This window comes from Anopheles maculipalpis, chromosome 3RL, assembly GCF_943734695.1.
Source record: "Anopheles maculipalpis chromosome 3RL, idAnoMacuDA_375_x, whole genome shotgun sequence".
Lineage (NCBI taxonomy): Eukaryota > Metazoa > Arthropoda > Insecta > Diptera > Culicidae > Anopheles > Anopheles maculipalpis.
In genome coordinates this window covers 43,763,786-43,778,275 of record NC_064872.1, presented here as the reverse complement: position 1 = coordinate 43,778,275, position 14,490 = coordinate 43,763,786, and the positions used below count along the sequence as shown (strand labels likewise).

The window sequence follows — 14,490 nt, the reverse complement described above, 5'->3', positions numbered from 1 at the left end:
CATGTTGGTTTACTTTAGAGCTATCACATTATTCCACTTTATGGTTTTTTTTTTTTCAGAAAAAGAAACTTTTCGACTGTCGCGTTCGCAACAGTGGTATTTTATTCGGTAATTTTCTTCTTGCTTGCTGGACGGCTTGTTGCTATATTTTCTAAATTTAAGAAACGTGAGAGTACCTGTTTTTGCTTTACTAAACTGAATTGCACTATACTCTTAATAGAACGTACCAAAATGTTCGGACGACCATCAGCTTAGCGTATAAATGCTCCCTCATCAATGATGGATTGCAAATGTCCATAAGCTTCACTCGTATTGTTTTTTTTTTTTCGTTACAAATGTCAAGGATGTTTCACGTATTTTCACCACTTCGTGCACATACTAATAAGGTTTTGTTTTTCTTTCTTTTTTTTCCTTCACGGCTTTTCAGGAGACAAAACACCAGCTGGATTTCCCGTCATCAAACAAGTACCCACAATTCGTGTAATTGAAACGGGTCATACGGCCGTAATGCAGTGTAAGGCAACCGGTTCTCCACCGCCAAAGATCTACTGGATAAAAGACATGAAGCGCGTTGATATGACTAATCCACGCTACAGCATCAACAGTGAAGGTAAGCAATGATTCCACACTCATTACCCCTCAGTTCTCTTTGACAGCATTTGTACTTTTCCGCCAAGAACATCGATAGATAGTACGGTGCAGAAAGAAGGCAAATACTCTGACGTAAGTAATACCGTCTAATCTAATGGTTCATTTAGGTTCGGAGAAACCAATTATCCGCTCCCGTTTCCGCATCAAACATACGCACTCACACATACACCAACACAAGCAACAGTTGCAAAGGAGCCGTTGTAGTTGGATCGTACGAACGAATTTCAGCTCTGCAGATGTTTCCTGTACGTTTGCGTCCGGCACCGTACCCGATTAGAAGCTACACTGGCCATGCAAACGTAAATGAGATGCTTGTTCATTACATTTATTATGGATTCGTTGCGGTTCCCCAAGCGGTTTACTCGGCGATTGAACCAAAGATTGTCCACGCGTAACTACAAGAATCGGTACACTTCTGCATCATTTTATGCAACGTTCACGTTGCAGGAAGTTCATGAGTTTCGCACACGAGGACGAGGCAACCGGCAACCAAGACAGCAACGGACCGTGCTAGGAAACCTAAGTCGATGCATCACTTAATATCGAATCGGACCCGGGTATGGCTGCAAGGCGAACTAGTAAATAATTAATGTTACTTACAAAGCTGTTTGTGCCAACGCAAACTGTACATCTTTATTCTTGTGTCGAACTTCACCGAACGTAACTGCCCTTTGGAATCGGGTGGCTTCATTTCACACACACACACACACACACACACACACACACACACACACACACACACACACACACACACACGGAGCAAACATGTACAAAGTGTACACTGTCCAAGCTGTGGTTAGTAGTTGGAACACATTTTTACTCTACAACATACTCCGTGTCTTGTCTCCTAATGCTACTGTCACACAAGAATTCTGTACGGCAATTGGCTGGGCACTTGGGAAACGCTACAGTTTTTGGTTATTTCAAACCCAAATTAAACACGAAACGTTTGGGAACATTACATACATACTATCGAAAGTCTACTGTAAACTTTTACAACGAAAACGATGGAAGCTTTTTTCGATGCGATAATATTAATCAGTTTCTCTCACCAGGAGTCAAACATATTCTGTCTTTTGAGCATGTCATGTTGATGGAATAATTTATGCAGATCTTCTGCATAACACACAAACAGGATGGAGAGATACTATGATTATGCCACCCAAAAAAATTTTATACTACGGAGCTGAAACTAAGCTTTCGAAGCGATAGAGAGAGAATTCTTTAATTTTGATTACTTGCATGTAGTAAAGTATTGCCAATAATTTGTTCTGAACACAGGACCATAAAGCTGTTCTTGTGCTTTTAATGTAAGCAATGGTGAAATTAAAACTTGCTAAGTGTCTGATAAACAGTCTAGCCGTGCATTGGTTATGTTATACATGAAGCACCAGTGCCCTAAAATATTACTTTGCCGTATGGTATCTTACGCATTCCACATGCTCACATTTACAGCCTACCTTTATGAATTTTCCACTAACCAATATACGGTCCAAATTTTTCGGTATCGTGATGCATTAATCATGGGCGAAATGTTCCCATGCTAATTAATGAGTTATATGAACCCAACCTCTTCATCACTACCAATACACTGCACGAACACGCGCACACACACACACTCCGACTTACTACCCTCCACTTATCTCCCCTCTCCTCTTTTGTGTGCGATATGCTGATTGGAACGGATTGCGGCCTCTCAATCCTTCGGTTGGACCGTTTTCGGCTTTTTTTTGTGTGTGAATTTCTCGATCGATTCACCCTTTTAGTAGGGGCTCTACACCGATTGGCACGGTTCGATTGACGCGAACGTACGATACAGCCTATTCCATGGGGAGCCATATTTTTACCACTTTTTATATTGAAATTATTTATGATTCACTCGACACGGTTCCAGATTTAGGCGGGGTTCGAACCGCGAGAAGACAGAAATAAAACAAATCCGATCCGAATGGTTCGCTGTGTGCGGCTGTTGGGTTCTGTGCTTTTAGTTTTGTTGGTTATTTGGCGGTGGTAAGCCATTTGCCGTATTGTTTATAAATGTTGGCAAATTTATGTCAATAAATTGGTCCCAGTGGTTCGGGGAAAAGTGGGCAACTCGGTCACAACATCGGTGGCTATCACGCGGGCACAGCAACCAAATTGATCGTTTTCGCTTTATAATGTACAAAGTTGTTGCTACTCGATTAAACTTCCATTTGATGTACAATGACGCAATCACACCAGGGTAGAATGGTTTCGTTCGGTTGTTGTAGTTATTTATACGATAATTATTGATACTAGACGTACGTTGCATTCGACGACTAACAGTTAGAGCTACGAACAAACACATCATTTTGTATTGCTTTGATTTTTATTTATATTTGAGTATGCCGGGTATTCACTGCCTTTATGTTGTATAATTAAATTTATATCTTTTTCATTTGGTACATTTCCCTGCGACTCCTCACGGCTATAGAAAACCATGTTTTTTTTTTTTTGTTCGTTCGTTTTGTCACAAATTGTTCTATAAGTATTTCTCAAAAAGAATTAATATTGTTCGATAGAATTACAATTCTATCGAACAGCGTATAGGACAGCTGTCTACCACATTTCAATAAAGCAACATAACTTAAATCTAAATTACATTTCCATTAACATGCGCATGCCATCTTTAGTGCTTGTTGTAATCGGAAAATGCTTCTTCACAGTGAACCCAAACGATACAACCAGCGCCGAGGTGAAAGCTCTGGTAGCAACCGAACCAACTCTCTCGCCCTTCTACTCGCTTAGATTTTTTCTGCCAGAAAAAAAAAAAGACAGTGGTAATGTTTCTGGTTCCGAAACATACAACACCCCCGGAAGGGCATAGCAGTATCTGACAGCAACAAATCATAGACAGCAATTTCACGGCAAGATAACAAGCGGCCAGCTACCACCGTTTTCGTGCACCGTGCCAAAATTTAGCCTTCTCACAGTTAGCATGGTCTTTGACCTCATCCCCTTCCCTCCCCCCCCCCCACCCCTCCCTCTCGCCCAACACGTCCAGATGCATTCCGGTGCGCGGCAAGGAATGTCGGCTGAATGCTGGTAGTGATGAAGAATCTCAGCCACCACACACTGTACATCCGACGAGGTGTGGGTTTTTATGTTTTCCCTCTGTGTGTGTGTGTTTTTTTTTTCTTCTTCTGCTTTCACTTCTCCAATTTAACTTCCCCAGTCCCGATTCTGGAAAGCACTCTAAAACCCTGCCGGCAACCGGAACGAACCAATTTCCATAAAAGTTCACATATCATCATCGTTAAATTGCTTTTCCCTTTGGTAACTTTGGTTCTAAAATCCTCCCGGCAGCAGCAGCAGCAGCAGCAGCACTCGGTTACCACCTCCCTGATCCATCAATTCATTTCCTCCCAGCACGGCGGAATGGGTCCACTCGACCGGATTCCATGTGGACTTCATCTTGGACCACAGATTGGTTCGTTTTTTTTTTTTTTGCTTCTTCCTAGCGGCCGAAAAACGCGGTGTGCGGGCCGTTCCGTTTCTCCTCCACAGCATGGGGAACACGCAGTCAGGTTGGCAGGATAGATGGATGGGAAGCAATTTCATATAAATTTGATTTCCACCTTTTCCCGCTTCGAAACTTGCCGAGCTAAAAGCGCCCCATCCCTGGCCAAACGCGAACAAATAAGGAAAGGAAGTCAGTGAGGCACGAGAATATGTATGATTTTTTCGCTCCTCCCGATCAACTTTATCGCCCCGGTCAGTTGAACAACGCCCGGATGCTTCATGCTTGCCCTCACGCTCTTCTAACATTAGTGCCCAATTAAACGAACTGCCTATCCACTTTTCTTAAATCGTTTTTCCCACCCCAAACATCGCCCACGGTGAGAGCGGGACTGATACTAGGAGGTCTTTTTTTTATACCCACGATTACCAATCTCCGTGTCGCCTCCGCTGCCACCAGCCTTCCGTCTGTGGTCAACCGCATCCAATCACATAGCGTGTGGTCAATGGTATCGTTGGCACAATCCCCTTAGTGAAATCAGAGAATCCAATGAAGGGCCGGCCAGACGCTAGGATTCTACGGCGAACGGAAGTAGCTTACCGAGTCCGGAATCTTTTTACGGTTTGACAAAGCTTTCCCTTTTTGTGCACATGTGAATCGCAGTGGAGAGCATGCTTTCGATTTGTGGAGCGAGCAAACGGGACGGCCCTTGGAGCATAAATCAAGAATAAGGAAATGCTGGCAATTGGTGAGGCAGGCAGGAATTTTGGGTCAGAAGATGCATCCCACAGTGTTGTACATAACTTCTTTGAAGCTTGTGTTGTTGTTTTAGCAAGCAATAAACCTGTGTAATACTGTTGCTGTGTATATGCAAACAATACCTTTCGACCAGGGTTTACTACTCGCCCGGTGTACTGCGTGCATAATTGTGTTATGTGGGTGTAACGTTTTTAGTCGTTGGTTTTTGTTTCGTATATACAAAGTATACTTGACTATTTCGTTTACTTCAGTTTGTTACAATTCATACAAGCTTTTGTGTTAAGTTGTTTATTATTGTACTAAACGATTTAGTTATCTAGACGAGACAGAATGAAATTTTCAAATTATGCTATTTTCACAATCTTTCTCGCTCTTTCCCTTTCTCCGAATCCGCTTGAAGTAATGGAAAGCAACACGCATTTAACGTCATGTAAAAATATGGAGAAAAAAATCAGTCAGCAGTACGTAACACGAGCGCAATTGTAGGTCGCAGGGAACAAACATTTACTATGCAAGTATGTCTCCTTCCCGTGAATGGACACAAAAACGTACCGACTACGCTGAGCGGTGGTTAGTGAAACTTTTCGGTTGGTTCTCTCGTTTCGCGTATGTCTCAAGCCCATTTAGCACATCGAGAAAATCCCATGCATAAATAACGGATAAATTTTCAGCACACATAAATTATGCATTTTTATGATAAAAATGGCTCGCACACCCCGTAGCCGACCGCGTCTATGTGCAGTGCTTATTTGTAACTGCCTGCCAGTTATGTCGGCTTGTAGGTCTCAGTTAAACCAAGCGCATGTACGGGGCGGCGGCGGAGCGAAAGGTCGCAAAAAGTAAATGAACTGAATGTGTCTTTCGGTTTATGGTCCGAATTCGCATTTTAAAAGTGACACCGGCGGTCGTAGAATATGTGCTGTTGGCTTCATCCCTACGGCTATCCTCGCGGGAAGGACGACACTCTAAATTAATGATCGTTCTACTGTCTCTAGAGATTGAGGCATTAGAAGGAACTATTGCAATTCTCCCATGAATTGGTTCTCCGGCTTCCCAGTCCAAAGGTACGAATGTTCTTTTTACGAAATCCACAAATGTTTAATCCGGGTCACGGTGTGCAAAAACGGAATGAACGAAGGACGAGAATCGTAACAACTGAACACATATTGCCGATTATTGTGATACTCCATCACCGTTCCTGATTTGCTGCTATGAGCTTCTTTTAGCTACATAAAATACCTTTCACTAAGCATTAACTAAGCCAAACCAGCACACACCTCACACTGAGGGATCCGTTCGTTTCGGAATCACACACTGACGCATTAAATTTTAACACCATGGTACTCTTAGGCAAGTTTATCCACAAAGTTACGATCGAAGCTTACAAGTACAACCAAAATAGAAGCTCGTCAAAAAGCTTTCTCTAGTGGCTACCGTTCCGTCCTATATGAATAAAAAAAAATCATGCGTAAAAAGTTAATGATACTGCGAGGACGATTTTGAGGTTACACGTAATGAGCATGAAATTAAAACTAATAAAACGGAATGTTGTATACTATGAAATTGGGTTGCCGGCCTCTGAGGACGGAGTGGTGAATGCCGTTCGTAAGGGGCATTGATCGATATCCTAGCGATGCTTGCAAGGATGAGAGATCGTGGCTTTCTCCTACGGACCGCGACAGGTACCGGACGTTTTGCGGAAAGCGTATATTGCTTTCAACGTGTTTTGTGTATCGTGTATAGTTGTTATAAATTGTAATAGTTTTAACCGATACAACACGGAACATAATTTTTTCGCTTAAGGTTGTATGAATTGTTTTATTTTCTAACTATGGTGTTTTAAATTTTGTTTTATTCTTTGTTTTGTTAGCAGCAAGATGCATACCGTACATGGCACATTGCTTTAGTCGCAAGATTCACTACGATCGATTAAATCTTCACCTCCGAATATTGCTCTCCTCCAGCTCAGCAAACATACGATGAATCGTTGTTTGCTGGTTGTTGATATTTTTGTGTCGGCAAAAATAAATCACCCGACCGATTGTGTATTAGTACGTCTTACTTAGAACCAGGTTCACCGTCACCACAACAAAAGCTTATCGATGTACCATTTTCTGAAAGAATTTATTAATACATTCCAGATATTTTATTTTCGAAACGATTTTACTACTACGGAACGTTTAGTCGATTAACTGCTTTCTGATTTGTTCGTTTGACCCTTGTTTTCTTTTTTTTACGTTACTTGCAGGAAGTCTACAAATTGACAACAGCGAAGAGAGTGACATGGGCAAGTATGAGTGTGTTGCTGAAAACTCGGTCGGCACCGAGCACACGAAACCAACGCCGCTGTACGTGAAAGTGCGACGTGTTCCGCCAACTTTTTCACGCCCGCCGGAGCCTGTGTACGAAGTTATGCTTGGGGCCAATCTGACACTCACCTGCGTAGCCGTCGGTTCGCCGATGCCGGTCGTCAAGTGGCGCAAGGGCGTTGATCAGGATTTAACGCCAGAAAACGATGTCCCCGTTGGGCGGAACGTGCTGGAGCTGACTGACATACGAGTCAGTACTAATTACACCTGCATCGCTCAATCGTCCCTCGGTGTCATCGAAGCTACCTCGCTGGTCAAAGTTCAATGTAAGTGACAAGTAAACCCATGTCGGCAAAAGAGTAACGAACCTTTTCACAAGCTTCAGCAGCTAGTTCTGTGTTCAGCGTAGTCGTGGACGAAATTTTGATCTTGATGGATTGGTGAAGTAATAATCACTTTTTACTTTTAAACATTCTTGACCGTCTCTTTTTTTTACGCTATAGCATTACCAGCTGCGCCTACGGATGTAACAATATCGGAAGTAACTGCAACGCAGGTGCGGCTCGAGTGGTCTTACAAGGGCCCTGAAGATCTGCAGTATTACGTTATACAGTACAAGCCAAAGAACGCAAATCAGGCAAGTATCATGCTGGCACCAACGCTGGAACCCAATCCACTTTCTCTTGCTGGGACACCAGCAACGAAAGGAATGGAGTGTATCATTTTTCTCCGATCCAATCACTCACCGGATGTTGATTCATGAGACGAGAAAGTGGGCCGTAGAATAATTGACATGTTTATTAATGGTTTTGAATGTTGCTTCTTTTCTTTCACGACATTTGACGCACGTTTGCTTCGGGCTGTGCTGCGAACACGGATCTACTCAAACATTTATGGACATCAAACCGGCGATTGCAATGCGGTAAAATTTGCAGGCGTTCAGCGAGATTAGTGGCATTATTACGATGTTCTATGTGGTACGAACGCTCAGTCCGTATACCGAGTATGAGTTCTATGTTATTGCGGTGAATAATATTGGCCGAGGACCACCTTCATTGCCGGCCACTACGACCACCGGGGAGACAGGTATACACGTGTTAACATAAACCAATGGCGCAATCTATGATCTTTAGTAGACAGCATTCAATCAAATGCTAAATAACAAACGTATCATACACGCTTATCCATGAGACACAGCAACCAATAACTAATCATATTAACTACAAGAATAACCTGTCCTCTCTAGAACAGAGATAATTTTCATAAGTCTACAATCGTAATTGGTGCTTAACGCAAACGAAACGTTTCTAAGTTTTAGAACCGAACTAATGAGTAACAGTTTTGTTTCAGTATTCAAACACGTGATCATAGAACAAACATAACATAGACACTAAACACAAATATACTCTGGATCCACAACAACGTTGCCGCACCTCGCATCAAACATCAGGATCCTAAAATGTTCGACCGTCATGGTTTATGACGTGCGTAAAACTCATAATGTTGCTTCACCTGGTATAAAACGTTGCATTTTTCTCCGTAACTCCGATTACTACTAAATCTAGGTTTATGCATAGCGAGGCATTCCATCTTATTGAACATCTAATACCATTCCCGAATGAGAAATTGTATCTTCTTTTTTGGTCATTTCCCGACAACTTAATGCCACAATACCTATCGGTTTATTACATTCTGCTTGCCTGTTACGCGTGACTGCACGTAGAAGACTACCGACTAGTACTTTGCTACTTTGCTGGTCCTCCATTCCTCAGCGATAGGAAAAAAAAAGCCTAACAGGCTCGTTCGAGGGACTATATTTTCATTAAATATCAATCACTTTGCAGCCAATTATTCATTATTTTTGCAATTTATCTTCATTAAAAGTGAATGTAATAGCAACGAGTGGCAAGTCGTGAATCATTTTCAATCAACATCAGCTAGTCTGGGTCCGCTTGATCCTAACAATACCTGAATGCTGGTACGGTATAGTTTGTGCAACGTGTGTGCTTTTGTTCGTCGATTAAACTTTATTGATTATCAGCGGCAGGAAACTATATATTTTTAGTCGTGTTCTTTCCATTGTGAATGCGCTCATGTAGGCATTTATAACAAGCTGGTGCATAGATGCAATAGCTTTAATTAAGCTTTTAAAGGGCAGTTACTGCCTGCATAAAACTTAGGGAAATTTAAAAAAATTTTTGCGCATTAGCGCTATTTAACGGCCACTGTACATTTTTACACATACAATCTGCAAAATGGTTGATCGGATTAAAACAAAAATTTAAACGTCTAAACAAACTGCATAACATGTGTCAGCCCGTCGATGCGGTGGTGTTGGGCGAATTTCTCTTCTTGACAGTCCTCAAAACCGAAAAGGTCTTAACTTTCCCGGTTATTATGAAAAGCATGTTTTCTCGAGAAAACCGCAATCAATCGTACAAACAAATATTTGGGGCCTTTTTCACTTCCCCCTAGTCGTTTTCCCGCTTACCCGCGCACCACATGATGACTGATTGATCCAAATAGGGAATGTTTTGATTTGTGTGAATGTATCCCCTGACGGTCGCACTCGGTCGCCTGTGCTGAGGCTAAGGGACGACCAATTCCACTAGCTCTCACTGCTTCCTACAAGCAAGCGAATACAGGGCAGGTTGGCCGAAAAAGGTTGGAGGCTTAACCGTGAATAAACAGCGAATTCGGTCGGTTTTACGTTGCTTTTTTTTCGTCTTTCTATGGCTTTCGCGTTACGGTGTGTGGCCCTTTCTGTTCAGGTCCGTTCGAGCATAATGTTATTACTATTATTCGAAGAATATCATAATATTTACCACGTGTTTGCGTGTTTTCACTGCGTGTGCGTGTGTAAGCAGGAAGCGGTTAGCTACAAATTCATGGTGTGGAAAAAGCTTCACCGGGGACCATATAATTCATGAAGTTTATCTTTCATTTTGGATCGAAATAACACGCAGAGCCTAGCTGCAGGTTCGATGAGTTTTTCGTCTATACCGCAATTTCAGGATTTGCTCCTTTTTTGTGTGTGTGTATTGAGGTTTACTTTTAGCAATGAGAAGACGGACTGCTGTGCCTCTTTTTTTCTGCTGCTCTCTCGACTAAACGATCACTGAAGTCACACGGCGCGAAATCACAATCGTTCCTTACCGGTAAGATTGGTCCTGGTCCCGCTGCGCGCTTCGTAACGTCTTCGCATTTCCAACTTCATAAATCATGGGGTGTGCGTGGATGGCACGAAACAATTTATACCCGGCTGCCTCTCGGGAATGTTTATTTTGCGAAGCGTAAGCCTTGGTCAAACGCTACAGGATGCTAAGCAGCATGGCTTTGCGCAAGCAAACACATGTCTGAGCTGGAAAATAAATGAATTCACTCGTTTTCGTCGGTTGACGTTTAAGGGTCAGCCTTAGCAGAATTGATGGAACGTAATTTGTTTTGTTACTTGGAGATTTTCATCAAACAATGAATGGAACGTAAGCATTCCAGGCTGAGAATAAAACAATGTGAGACTTTTTTTTTACCTGGAACACCCGCGAGGATGGTTGGAATATAAATTATAAATTAATATGAATTTGAAATCCCTCTTTCGCACGGTTGCGTAGAAACAATCGTTTCAAATGTCGTCTATCTGCCCATTTACAGCATTAGGATCCCGTAGTTTCGTTTGCTACAAAACACAACAAACACACTCTCTTCTTACTCGCAGAACGAACTCAATATCATCATTCTGTTTACTTAGACTCCGTTTTTATCAACTATTTTTCATGCAATCTTCCAAAACTCATCACGTACGCGCCAAACACTCCTTTACTCTGCTACCCAAAAATCGTGTAACAAAAATCGGTCAATTTATCTCAAACCTTCCGGTGCACAACGGCCACAACAATAATTTTGGTTTGGATTTTGAAATTTAAAACAAAACGACTCTCAAATCTCTATCATCTTCGCGCACAACTGAAAACGTGGCTCTTCGTGCTCCAAACCACGACATACACACACGCACTCGTGCGACCGAACCGTATCGGAATGTAAGTGAAACAATTTTGCTCATGCCAAGTGCATTTTGGTTTTTGTATTGGATTTGAAACACTTCCTACACTTTCTCGCCCTCCCCCTACTTCCTTTTACGAGCATATGCGTTCACATACTCAACCGTAGGCCATCGGGCACACACGGAAAGCTGCAAAGTAATTTGAAATGTTTGTGTTTTTGTTTGAAAATGAAAAATTAGTGTATTCTTGCCACCAACATTTAACCAGTGCTGAAGCGTACCAAAATATCGTTCGAAAAGAGCATTTGGATTTGGGTACGAGAAGAGTTTTGGTGGCGACGGTAGATTACTATAAGCTTTCCTGGGTTTTTATTCGTTGAGCAGTGAATGTGATGTGATAACCTCAAAACATAATGTTTTCCCCACCAACCAAACTTTCTTGCCTCCCCTAGAGAAACATGCACCATTTTTGCGTTTGCTACACGTTTTTTTGATTTTTTACTTTTTTTGCAACAGGTAGAAAATATCGTGTGCAGCAAAATAAAAACACATTCCTGTGGGATTTTTGTTATTCTTGTTTTTTTTTTTTAGTACTATAGTTACGGTAGTAGAAAATTGCATATTTTTTTAGTTTCAACGACATTAGAGTTTTCGAACACGTTGCACTTACAAACGTAACGAAGCAATTGCACTATATATGAAAGCTAGAACCATAGGTTTACCACTATACCACGTGAATATTTTTTTAAACTTTTCCCCTTTTTTCTATTGCACCACTTGTTTGCCAATTTTTGGTTTTGTCATCGCACAGAAGTACATGAAACACAAATTTCAAATTAAACTCATCAAATATACCACTGTTTCCATTCCCAATTTTTGCCATCGTTAACGTGCTCATCAATGGGATTTGTGTCTAACCAACAAAACGATAGGCGATTTCGTATATGGAGGTTCCAGTAAGTAACATCTACATATTGATGCCGGTTACTCGTAGTTTTCCGTTTTTCATACATATATTTTGTTTCGTTTTGTCTTTTGTAACCGTTCTCTTACACGGTAGATTGTGCTTTGAAACAAGTTTCCTCGCATCAACTTCACCAATTTTCGACTTTTTTCACTTATTTGCCAAACAGTAGCACGATTTTTTGTTGTTGTTCTATCTCTCTTTTTGTTGTTTTGTTTGGTAGTGTTTGCATCTAGCAAAGTTTTGTTCCTGCAGTAAAGTTTCGATCAGTTTTTGAGCAATAAGATGTTTACACTTTTTCACTTGTTTGTAAGGTGTGTTTCAATCAGTTTTAAATTTTCCTCCCAGTTTGCAGATCAGCATTTTTCTTTCCTACTTTCTTGTCACTGCCGTGAGCGCTAACTCCTCCTGTTTTTTTTTTTTTTCTCCCGTACGTATTTACATGACATGTTATTTCTTACATTGGTACGCGAAAGCAAGCACATAAAAGTATGTCATCCAGGGTAATTTCAGCAAAGTCGCAATGTACTTCAACGTACCCACCAGCGATTGCTTTCGATGGTCCAAAGCACCATAGAGGCTCTTGTCTCCCTTTGTCCACGCCATCGGGTTCTATGCCAGATGGAAAAGTTTTCACTTTGCAACTGTCCAAAAGATAAGCTTCGAGCAATGCACTGAACTTTCCCGGTGATACATACACCGCCCTCACATCAGAACAACCTTCTTGCTTATGTTGCCTCAACTTATCTTCGCACCGCACCCGGCCCATCCGCTCTACCAGTGGACACAGTCACTCTTCGTACTGTGTGCAGAATGTTGCCATTCTATTGATTTCACCGTCAATAGTTTAGTATTTTGCCGTATCGTATTGTCGACTGTTTGGAGAATGTGTTCCAGCTTCTCGCAAACGCCCCCACCGCTGGCATGCTGCCCGCCTTGGTTTTACGTTCTAGAGCATTTTCATAATGCAGCAGCAGCAGCAGCAGGGAAAATGTACTTTTGCTAGTTGTTCTTATTTCACCGACACAACATCCCTAACGCTCTATATCGCCGTGGGCAGAAAAATGGACAGTTTTTTTCTAGTTTTGTTTCTTACTGCTTGGTTACCTCTGCGCTTTTCTCAACTTTGCATTTGTCCACCTGTCCGAGTCCGATCGAACCGGGTTGATAGGAGCCGCAGGGCAAATATTTTCTGCAGCAAGTATTCAATTTAACAATGTACAGCAACTTTTATTTTAGTTTCATCGAAGTTTCCCAGGACTATCGACATTGCTTTTAGCCTCTCAGTCTCGCTTTCTGCCGTCCACATTTGTCTAGTCTTCTATGAATCTTTTATTTCACTGCATAAAGCAGAAATCTCTATCCGAGTGCATTTTCAATACGGGCTGCAAATCGCGTTTTAACGGGGTGCCATGAGCATGATGTTGTCTTCACTGAGTTCTTTACTATGCTTTGCTAACAAAAAATACTGTTCTTTTCACTATAATCACTTGTCATCAAACTGTCTAATGCATGTCTGAGTAATTTATGTAGTAGTGATTTGATTTTTTATAGAAGGTCAGTTTTGTTGCAAATTCTATAAATGTGAATAAGACAACAATCCTTTTTTCTTTTATTTCAAGTGGTTTTACATTATTTCCATAATTATATGTTGTTTATGTATATCATATTATATATTATTTTATTTCCATTATTATATCTCATTATTATATAATTTCGATTTTCAATATCTTTAAAAAAGTATTTCACTTGTTAACGTCTGTAGAATTTGTTTCATTCATTTTGTACAATGTTATACGTTTAACCTATCTAAAGCATGTTCCATTTCATTGTTGAGTTACCTAATATTGTCATTATTATCACCCCTGTGCGTAGTTTTCAAGTGCCAAGTTTGACTTTATAAACTAGCAAGAAAGAAAGAAAAAATAAGCGAAACGTTGCTTTATCTTCTTTTCTTCATCGGACCGTAACTACTTACAGAAATGGAAAGTGCTCCGAGAAACATCGAAGTGAAGCCGTTAAGCTCGTCGACAATGCTTATTACGTGGGAACCACCTGAGACTCCTAATGGACAAGTAACCGTAAGTAGCAGCAGCGTTGGATAGAAAGTTGCCGAGTATCGGCTGCGCAACCAACAAAGAAATCCATTACTTCCAATTGTGCAAGACAAATTTAATAACAACTTGTTTCATGCGCACTAATGTTAAAGCCTTACCAACGGATAGAATGGTTTCTATATGTATTTATAGCATTGACTGTACACAGGCTAGAACAGGAAACGAGCATGCGGCATATTTATTTCGCCACATGTTCAGCTAACCATGAA

The 14,490-nt window shown here is 41.3% G+C and overlaps 2 protein-coding genes across 2 annotated transcripts in view; one reads left to right on the top strand and one right to left on the bottom strand.

Moving 5' to 3' along the window:
* The window catches only part of LOC126564210 (ubiquitin carboxyl-terminal hydrolase 35), a 164,650-nt gene that overhangs the window by 8,104 nt on the left and 142,056 nt on the right, over positions 1-14,490 (bottom strand). The gene's annotated exons all lie outside the window — the stretch shown is intronic.
* Positions 1-14,490, top strand: part of LOC126565768 (tyrosine-protein phosphatase Lar) — a 117,096-nt gene that overhangs the window by 68,389 nt on the left and 34,217 nt on the right. Inside the window, exons 5-10 of the mRNA XM_050222976.1 lie at positions 428-610; positions 7,140-7,526; positions 7,704-7,837; positions 8,136-8,286; positions 12,133-12,156; positions 14,145-14,245. Coding sequence (XP_050078933.1) covers positions 428-610; positions 7,140-7,526; positions 7,704-7,837; positions 8,136-8,286; positions 12,133-12,156; positions 14,145-14,245 — 980 coding nt within the window. The remainder of the gene's footprint in view (positions 1-427; positions 611-7,139; positions 7,527-7,703; positions 7,838-8,135; positions 8,287-12,132; positions 12,157-14,144; positions 14,246-14,490) is intronic.